The following is a 10,776-nucleotide window of genomic DNA, read 5'->3' as shown; positions in this document are numbered from 1 at the left end:
AAAGCATGTACTCCCCAGTTACTTGAGGATTTTAACAGAATTTAAAGATTTAGCAAAGAAAGCTGCCTATTCAAATTACTTACTCTTTCCTTCTCTCACAAACATGTATGTATTTATATGTATATTAGCGTGTACTTTATTTGTTCTTACTCTTCTAAAAATGCACACATAAAGTTGAATGTAATCAATGCACAGCATTGGGATTTGTGAAACTTGAATTCTGGGCACACCTTGGTCCTTAAAACTATGGTACTATGACATCCCTTGAGTCATTGTCTCTCAGTCTCCTTGACTTAATGCTAAATGAATATAATAACTGAATTGAACTTTGGACAATATCATCCAGAATAAATTACCTAATGATTCAAAACATATTGAAAAGTGCGAAGCACTTTAGAATTCTAAGAGTGACTAATGAAAAGACTTCATCAAGACATATTATTTTCTCATGGTCACCAGAAAGGAGACATCCAACCATTTTCTCCATCAATAACATTTGTACATCGTCTTCCATAGCTTTCATCCCTTAGATGAAACTCTGAATAAGTCTTCATATCTCTCCCTGTATTTTGATTCTAGATTCCACTTGAAAAACTTACCCTGCAATAAATCATATAAAATGAGACAAAGGTGAAACTGTTTGTCAATTACTTTTCCATCTGAACTTTTGCAATAAAATGTCTAGATTCTTTAAACCAGGTGAAAACAAAATTATGAATGAAGACAAGTGAGTTATAAGTTTTTTAAAGTAAGATTTCTAATTGTTTATTAGTATTTGATCTGAGATTGAAATTGAATGTCACAAAAGGAAAATCACTAAATTGCTATTATTGCTACTATTGAAAAATGCAAGTGGCTTTGCCAGTAATTAAAATAGTAAAACAGCAACTTTTATATTCAGAGTTTTATGTGGCACATACAACTTTCTTTTCATAGGTCTTCTGATTCTGGTACAGTGGTATCATCTGTAGGTTCGGTTGTTATCACTATAGGAATATTCTCAGATATCCATCCCTTAGGAGTCCTATTAAAGGACCGTCTGCCAGAAAGGGGATTGACAAAGGACATAAACCTGGGATCTGTTAGCAATAGTAGCTCAAAATCTGGAACTTTAAATTTAACCATTCTTGATGCTTTTTCAAAACCTCCAAATGGTGTGGCAACCCTGTGGGAAATAAAAAATAAAACAGATCTCAATTAATATTCAAATTTATTTGTCAAAATAGAAAACAATTTCATAATTTTATAGGCATGATTTTATGGGTGTATTTAATTCATAATTTTATGGATACTTATATTCTATGAATGACTGTCATTTTCTGACCTCTGAGGCAAGCACTTCTACTTTAAAGACCATGTTTCTATGAAAAACCAAATATTGATAACAAATTCATTGAAGTTCCTTTGTATATACTATTAGTTTTGGACTAATCTATTCCCTGTACACTGAGCTCATTACAGACATGTCTTGCCTTTGTACTTTTACCAACAATATTTTCCCTATTCAAGATATTTCTAGGCCGGGCGTGGTGGCTCATGCCCATAATCCCAGCACTTTGGGAGGCCGAGGCAGGAGGATCACCTGAAGTCAGGAGTTCGAGACCAGCCTGGCCAACATGGCAAAATCCTGTCTCTACTGAAAATACAAAAATTAGCCAGGCATGGTGGCGGGCACCTGAAATCCCAGCTACTCAGGAGGCTGAGGCAGGAGAATGACTTGAACCCAGAAGATGGAGGTTGCAGTGAACCAAGATCATGCCATTGCACTCTAGCCGGGGTGACAGAGTGAAACCTATCTAAAAAGAAAAAAAAAAAAAGATATTCCCTGCTGGGTGCATTGACTCACACCTGTAATCCCAAGTACCTGGGATGCTGAAGCAGGAGAATCACTTGAGCCCAGGCGTTTGAGACCAGCCTGGGTGATATAGCAAGACCTCATCTCAGAAAAAAAGAAAGAAGGAAGGAAAATAGAAGGGAAAGGAAATGAAAGGAAAAAAAGGAAATGAAAGGGAAGGGGAGGGGAGGGGAGGGGAAGGGAGAGGGGAGAAGAGGAAAGAAAAGGAAAATAAAAGAGACAATTTCCTCCCTGACTTCTCCACTTGTGTATGTCCTATAGTCTTGCAGTTCTAACTTCCTTCAAACTATCCCTGCCCACATTCTTAGCCACATTCCTGTAGCATCAATTATTCTATGTCAGTCCTTTGCTACTAATGAAATGGTACTTTGTATTGAGCTTCTCCTTTTAAGAATGTGGATTATCTATTTGGGTTATCTGTGAATTATAAACTCTTTTAGGGCAAGCAGTATGTCCGTTGCATCTTTCTACCTCAAAAACCTTAGCATTCTTCCATTTGTCTTCTGAATAAAGCCCAACTTCTTTATCTTGTCATTCAAGAGCCCACATAACTTTTTCGCTTTGTTTGATTTAAGCATTTGATTACTCATTCAGTGCTAGAGTTTCAAGTGAGCAGTATAATCAAAGTCTTAGTTCTTACATTCTAGTGAAAGAGACCCTAAACATAACCATATACAAAAATATCTAATGGTAATAGCAGCTGTGCATAAAGTTAAAATAGGGTGTTATAATATTGAGTAACTGAATTACTAAAAAGTTAACAAGAAAAAATTAAAAGATGCTACCTGGACATTCCTTATCAGAATTTTAATGTTTTTAATATAATGAGCCATAATGAACCATACAGGGAGGGAAGCCGGAAGGGATGTATAAAAGGAATGAATATGAGGCTGTCCATAATCTTTTCCAAAACATTACATGCCAAAAAAATAGTATTGAATAGGTGTTATGGAGAAAAGACTGTGACCAGGTAATTATTCATGTACCAAGGTAAAAAATATGTATGTATTATAGATATGGATGGACTCATATTGGTGTTCCCTTCCTAAGAGAATTACTTGAAGACATATTCCAGATAACTTTTGAATAAATAACTCAAGTAGCATAATATAAAAAGTACTGGCGGCCGGGCGCGGTGGCTCAAGCCTGTAATCCCAGCACTTTGGGAGGCCGAGGCGGGCGGATCACGAGGTCAGGAGATCGAGACCATCCTGGCTAACATGGTGAAACCTCGTCTCTACTAAAAATACAAAAAATTAGCCGGGCGTGTTGGCGGGCGCCTGTAGTCCCAGCTACTCAGGAGGCTGAGGCAGGAGAATGGCGTGAACCCGGGAAGCAGAGCTTGCAGTGAGCCGAGATTGCGCCACTGCACTCCAGCCTGGGGGACAGAGCAAGACTCCGTCTCAAAAAAAAAAAAAAAAGTACTGGCAATAAGAATAAAAGCCACTTTAAAAATGTGGTCATAGGCCGGGCACAATGGCTCATGCCTATAATCCCAGCACTTTGGGAGGCCAAGGCAAGTGGATCACCTGAGGTCAGCAGTTCAAAGCCAGCCTGGCCAACATGGTGAAACCCCGTCTCTACTAAAAAAATACAAAAATTAGCTGGGTGTGGAGACAGGCGCCCGTAATCCCAGCTACTCAGGAGGCTGAGGCAAGAGAATCGCTTGAACCCAGGAAGCGGAGGTTGCAGTGAGCTGAAATCGCGCCACCGCACTCCAGCATGGGTGACAAGAGCAAAATTCCATCTCAAAAAAATATATATGATCATGAAAATTAAATACAAATGCAAGCTGCTATTCCTGGAAAAGAATATTTAGTTTAAAATATTTATATGACAGAAAGGCAAATAGTAGTATGCAGATTAAATTAACAAGTATTAGCTGGCAGGCAGGGGATGAGGGTAAAGAGGACATATTTCTCTTCCTCCCATGCATAGGTGGGAATCAGAAGTTATGGCTTTGTTCTGGAATTTAATTATTAGGTATATCATTCATACATACAGTTGACTAATCTAACAACAATGATGGGTTGAAGTTAAAACAGGATTTCTTCCCTCCAGATCACCACAGGCAATAAAAGTAAACAAGGTAGAATTTATAGAGCATTGGACAAAAAATAAAATAGAACAGTCTAGGAGACGGGATTCAGGAGTCAGACTAGCTAGCCTGAAACACCACCTTGATCAAAGGTAAATTACTCGACATACACAGCACATGATTCCCCAATCATTATGTAAAATCCATTCACCTTTTAATATACATATTTAATGTGTGCCTACTATGTGCCAGGTACTGTTTCGAATGTTGCTATGATCTGAATGTCTTCCAAAAATTATGTGTTGAAACTTAATCTTTACTGTGGTGGTATTAAGAGGTGGAGCCCTTTGGGAAATTACTGAGTCATGAGGGCGCTGCCCTCATGAATGGATTAGTGCCTTATAAAGGGGCTAGAAAGAACTAGCTTAAGTCTTTTTTTGCCCTTCTTGCATCCATCATGTGAGAACACAGTGTTCACTTCTTTTGCCTTGTGAGGACACAGCAAGAAGACCCTCACCAGACACCGAATGCTGGCACTTTGATCTTCGACTTCCCAAGCTCCAGAACTGTGAGGAAATAAATTTCTGTTCTTTATAATTTATCCAGTCTCAGGTATTTTGTTACAGCAGCACAAACTAAGACAAACACTAAGATCATAATGTTGAATAAAACAGATAAAGTTGCAGTTCTCTGTGGGTGCCTACCCTGTAGATAGGGACACTCACTTTTAGGAAAGGAATAGATAAATTCATAATATTATAAGGTAATGAAAAAAAGAGCTATGAAGAAAAACAAAGGAGAATGAGTAGATGAGAGTTTGTTCTATGTATCCATATCACTGTTGAATTTTAGTCCAGGAGAAAGAGTACTATTTAAATAAATTTTCAGGAAGTGCTCTGTGAGATGACATTTTAGTAAAACTCTGAAAGATGTGAAGGAATGATCTACTGAAAATCTGAGGAAAGCATTTCAGGCCTAAGGAAACAAGGGCAAAGTCCTCAAAGTGAGAAGGAGTCTATTATGTAAGAAACAGTAGAAGCCAAGTGTGGATACAGCTGGGTGAGCTTGAGGAAAGAAAGCCTTGCAAGATGTAGCTGGAGACAGACAGGAGCCAGCACTGTGAGGTCTTCCAGGCCATGATAACAAGTTTGGATTGTATTTTATGTGTAACAGTTACAAAGTTTTTAGTTGGAAGGGGACGTGACCTGATTTTCATTTCTAAATGATTTCTTTCTGGCTGTTCTATGGAGAACAGCTTAAAGGAGGGCAAGAGTGAAAGCACCAAGTCCAGTCTGAAAGCTTTTGCAGTAATCAAAATAAGAAATCATGGCAGTTTGTACTAGGGTGAGTGTATTTTGAAAATAGACCGAATAGCCGGGCACAGTGGCTTACGCCTGTAATCCCAGCATTTTGGGAGGCCGAGGCAGGTGGATCACCTGAGGTCCAAAGTTGTAGACCAGCCTGGCCAACATGACAAAACCCCGTTTCTACTAAAAACACAAATATTAGCCGGGCAAGGTGGTGGATGCCTGTAGTCCCACCTACTCGGGAGGCTGAGACAGCAGAATCACTTGAATCCAAGAGGCAGAGATTGCAGTGAGCTGAGATTGCACCACTGCACTCCACCCTGGGCGACAGAGTGAAACTCTGACTCAAATAAATAAATAAATAAATAAATAAATAAATAAATAAATAAATAATAGACCTAATAGGATTTTGCTGATGGTATAGAGTATAAGGTGAAAATGGAATTAAGGGTAAGCCCTAGATTGTTTATGTGAGCAACAGGGAATATAAATATGCAATTTACTGAGATGAGGCAGATTGGAAAAGGAGCCCCTTTGGAGCTAGAGATCGAGTTTCATTTGACATGTTAATTTTTGTATGTTTGCTACCCATCCTATGGGTGATGTCCAGTGGCAGAGTGAAGCTCAGGGAAGAGTGCAGGCTGAGTATATCATTGGCATTATCAGCACATAGGTGATATTTAGAACCTTGGAACTGTATACCATCACAGCCAGGAATGGGTGTAAATAAAGAGAAGTTGGTGCCTAACATATGGAGTTTGGAAAGGGAGGAGCCAGCAATGAAGGCTGAGAAGGAGAAAGATCTGGAGAGTTTGATGATCAAAAAGCCGAGGAACAAAATTATTTCTTGGAAGGGGGAATGATCAGCCATTTCACATACTGCTGTGAAGTTGAGTAAATTGATCACTGAGAATTCACCATTGGATGTGACAACATGGGGATTAGCTCTTTAAGTGGAATGGTGGGATGCAGTCCTGATTAAAATGAATTCAAGAGAGAATGTGACATTAGGAAATAGAGACAATAAATATAGACACTATTAGAAAAGCATAGAAATTTGAGGTAACTAGAAGAGAGCCTGGGGAAAAGATATTTTTATTAAAGATGGGAGGCATTTTAATATGTTTGTATGCTGATAGGAATAACCCAATAGAGAGAAAAACAAATGATGCAGCAAGAGAAGGAATAGTTGCAGGATAACCCTAAAGTGGATGAGAGGGATTGGGAATCAGTATGCAATTAGAGAGGCTGACTTTAGGAACAAGGCAGGCAACTCATCAGCTCTTTTAAGAGAAAAGGCAGGCTATGTGGTTCTGAATGTACTCAACTGGCAAATTTGATAATGAGAAGGTAAGGTAGGTGTCTTCCAATTTGCTCCCACTTTTTTTTGAAAAATAAAAAGTGATCCCATTGGTTGACAGTGAGGAGTAGGGTGAGGTATAGGATGTTTGTTGAAACATCCTATGTTGAGGAGAAAGTGTGAATTGTCTTCTAGGAGGTTGACAGACCGAATTTGCTAGAGAATGTTGTTGGATTGTCTGGCAGTGCTGAGATTTGTGGTAATCACTTTAAGGGGAGACAGCAAAACTATGTGTTTTTATCCAGCCACATTCAGCTGCTTAAATATGAGTGCAAAGTAGATGGATTCTGGACTTAATCAGAATTGGAGCTTTAAAAGTTGGGTACAACATTTGGAGAGAGACGAGAGGAAGATGAGATGTGTGTAAAATGGAATGATCATAATGGCGAACTACAAAATCTGTCTAGGTAGAAATTGCGAGCAAAGGGATTGATGGACTTTAAAAAATGGCGTCATTTTGATATGTGGAACTGAAGCATTATTGAAATAAAGAACAAACTTTTGTTTTGTTTTTTTTTTGAGACAGAGTCTCGCTCTTGTCACCCAGACTGGAGTGCAGTGGCACAATCTCGGCTCACTGCAACCTCTGCCTCCCAGTACTCAGTGTGTGGTCACAGATAGCAGCACTGGCTTCATCTGGGAACTGGTTAGAACTACAGAATCTTAGAGCACAACCTAAACTTACTGAATTGGCATCTGCACTTTGACAAGAGCTCAAGATAATTCCCACCCTAATAGACTTTGAAAAGCACTTAAAACCGTGCCTGATATAGTACTCACTCAATAAATTAGCTTCCATCATTACTATGCCTTATGTAGTTTAATAATCACAAGGTACCTGAATAATAATCTAAGTTCTTAAAGTTCTTTTTCAAATTAATCTCTCTTACACACTAGATGATTCAGGGTCCCACATTTTGTTATCTGGTTTAGTGACTGAGGAGTCTTTATGACTCAATTTTGATTCAGTACAAAAGAACACTTCTTATCTCAGATGTTCAAGATGTTCAAGATGATATTTTATCATTTTAAAATCTTGCCATTGTATATCAATAGTTTGTTCAGGGCCAGGCACAGTGGCTCACGCCTGTAATCCCAGTACTTTCGGAGGCCGAGGTGGGCAGATCACCCAAGGTAGGGAGCTCGAGACCAGCCTGGCCAACGTGGCGAAACCCTATCTCTACTAAAAATACAAAAAAATTAGCTAGCTGTGGTGGCAGGCGCTTGTAATCCCAGCTACTCCGGAGTCTGAAGCAGGAGAATTGTTTGAACCCGGGAGGTGGAGGTTGCAGTGAGCCGAGATCACGCCACTGCACTCCAGCCTGAGCGACAAGAGTGAGACTGTTTAAAAAAAAAAAGTTTGTTCAATGGTTGATTCACCCATTTATTCATGCAACAAATTACTGATTTCTTAGCATGTCTAGATACAATGCTGCATGCTAGGGAGTCAAACACGAAAAAATTGTAGATCTTAACTTCAATGAACTCAAAGACAGTGAAACATGAGGAAAAAATATAACATGGAATAAGCTAGTTACTCTAAGAGAAGAATGTACTGAGTGCAGAGGAGCCTAGGGTAAAAAACACCTTAGCCTACCTGGCAAGTCAGAGCACATTGCTTCACTTTTGAGCTCAAGATCCAGACAAGCTACCTAATTTTTAGAACCCAGTGCAAAATGAAAACACAATGCCCTGTGTTCAGAAATTATTAGGAATTTGAAGAAAGAAACAGCAGAGCAACAAACCAAACATGGCCCTTTGAAATAAATAAATGTGGGGCCCCATGCAATTGCATAGGTCACACAACCATTACTTGGATTTTTTTTTTCTTTTTTTGAGATGCAGCCTCACTCTGTCACCCAGGCTGGAGTGCAGTGGGACAATCTCGACTCACAGCAACCTCTGTCTCCTGGGTTCAAACGAGTCTCCTGCCTCAGCCTCCCAAGTAGCTGGGATTACAGATGCCTGCCACCACACCTGGCTAATTTTTGTATTTTTAGTAGAAACAGAATTTCACCATGTTGGCCAGGGTGGTCTCGAACTCCTTACCCCACCCGCCCCAGCCTCCCAAAGTGCTGCTGGGATTACAGGTGTGACCCACTGCACCTGGCCCATTATTTGGTTTTTAAGAATGAATAGTTATCCATTAGATGCAAGAGATTGCAATTGAATGTTTCTAGATTTAAGCAAAAATTGATCAATTAATCTTGTATTTATTTATTCCAGAAATGAATTTATTTAGTTATTTTGTTTTCTGAATTACATCAAAGAAGATACATCCCCCTGCACTAAAATACAGTATTTGGGTTGGCATTTAGTGGATTGCTTTTCCCCTTTTCATCCAGTTCTATTTTGTTTTTTTCCTACCGATTTATAGGTCATTTTCTTCTCTTATAAATGAAAACATTTCCTTCCATTTTATCATCCACCTCCCATCTCCTACCACAGATACAATGAAGAGCTGCTGTTTGGAAAGCAGTTTTCTTTTTTTTGGCATCATTGAGGCTACATCCTGTTTGTTTGAATTTGATGGCCCTCAACACACAAATTAAAAGAGAGTCCATTAATAGAGATGTTAAGTTTTCAAAGCGAGAGACTAGTAAGATTTTTAAGGTCCCTGAAAATAGTTTCAAGTCAAAGTTAGTGAAGCAAACGTTTCCAGTGAAAGATTTAAAATAGTCTACTGAAAAATACCTGTGCATCTATCTCCCCAGTTCCCACAACATAGAAATTCTTCAAACATAGGTCTGACTTAAAATGATTTTTCTATTTCATCATCTATGTAGTGAAGAATAAGCCTGTTTCATTCAGATTCACAGTTAGTAGATACTTTCTTATTTATTTTGATGGGTCAGTGACAGATTACATTTATGAAAATTAATAGTACTGGATATATAATACACCTATAATAATTACTAATTATTCTATAAGGTAAAGAAGTAGGTAAAATGATTGTATAAAAGTTAAAATATTCTACTAAGTAGCTAATGAATGTACTATATTTAAAGGTACTTAATCATATCATTATAGAATGTATTTTGCAGATGGGGAAATTAAGAGGTTAAGTGACATACCCGAAGTCATACAGCTTTTTGAAGCAGAACTGGGAATCCGAAACTGCCTTTGCAAAATTATAACTGAGAAAATTATAACAGTGAAAGAGATCTTACCTGACTCCATCTTGCTTCTAACCTCCAAGCTGTTCCTCTTCCTTTCCTAGGAATATGTCAAACTAACTTTGGGAGAAACTTATGGTTTAACTTTGAAGCAATGGCGATAACAGCCCTTTCCCAAAACAAATCCCCTTCCTGCCTGGAGACTAGACTGCTCTTGCAGAACTAACAAATCAGCCACAAGATCAGAAGTTACAGTTTAGGTGTCTTGCAGCTGGAGGCTGCAAGATTCTGACCCTCCCCAAATTTTTCCTTGGGGATAACATCACTATGGTAAAACCTTAGAACAATGTTTGAGATATTTTGTAAACCCTGTACTCGATGGATCAGCTGGCACCACTCAGATCAATAAACTGGCTCATCTGATCTTGTGGCCCCCACCCAGAAACTGACTCAGCGCAAGAGGACAGCTTCGACTCACTATGATTTCATCTCCCACCTGACCAATCAGCACTCCTGACTCACTGTCCCCACTACCCACCAAATTTTCCTTAAAAAGCCTGATCCCCAGGGAGACTGGTTTCAGTAATAATAAAACTCTGGTCTCCCGTCATGCAGCCAGTTCTGCGTGAATTAAACTCTGTTGCAATTCTCCTGTCTTGATAAATCAGCTCTGTCTAGGCAGGGGGCAAGGAGAACCCTTTGGGAGGTTACAAGCCTCCTTGCAGGATCCTGGTTTACTTTTTCTCATGGGTTTAATAGAATATTATTTGAATGTAACATAAAATTTGAATACACTCAGAGGAACTACAAAAATTCAAAGTTGAATTAAACTCTGGGCCATTTTGAAATTGTCATTACACTTAGGAGCCAATTTTCATCCACTCATTATCATTGCTGAATGCCATTTGACTATATCTTACCTCTCTGGGCTTTATCAGCAATATCTAATAATTACATATCATAATGTAAACTACCAAACAATATTATTTTACTCTTTGCAAGGACTTTGGAAATAACTGGAAATTGCTTGCTTCTTTCTCTTTGTCTCTTCTGTTTTGTCTGTGTGTGTGTGTGTGTGTGTGTGTGTTTGGAAAAAATGT

The 10,776-nt window shown here is 38.8% G+C and overlaps 1 protein-coding gene across 2 annotated transcripts in view; it reads right to left on the bottom strand.

The window, feature by feature from the left end:
• Nucleotides 1–732: 732 nt before the first annotated feature.
• MYOZ2 (myozenin 2) overlaps nt 733–10,776 on the bottom strand; it is a 51,304-nt gene continuing 41,260 nt past the window's right edge. Inside the window, exons 1-2 of one of the 2 annotated variants that reach the window (XR_009212888.1) lie at nt 9,731–10,050; nt 1,033–1,165 (exon numbers count right to left, since the gene is read on the bottom strand). Coding sequence is in view for 1 of the 2 variants with exons in the window: in XM_032146493.2 (XP_032002384.1) it covers nt 931–1,165 (235 nt within the window). In the remaining variant the exon portion in view is untranslated. Of the gene's footprint in view, nt 1,166–9,730; nt 10,051–10,776 lie in introns of those variants that run through there. The other variant, XM_032146493.2, reaches the window with a different exon arrangement.

This window comes from Hylobates moloch, unplaced genomic scaffold (assembly GCF_009828535.3).
Source record: "Hylobates moloch isolate HMO894 unplaced genomic scaffold, HMol_V3 SCAFFOLD_3, whole genome shotgun sequence".
Taxonomy (NCBI): Eukaryota; Metazoa; Chordata; class Mammalia; order Primates; family Hylobatidae; genus Hylobates; species Hylobates moloch.
This window is presented reverse-complemented; position numbering and strand designations above follow the sequence as displayed.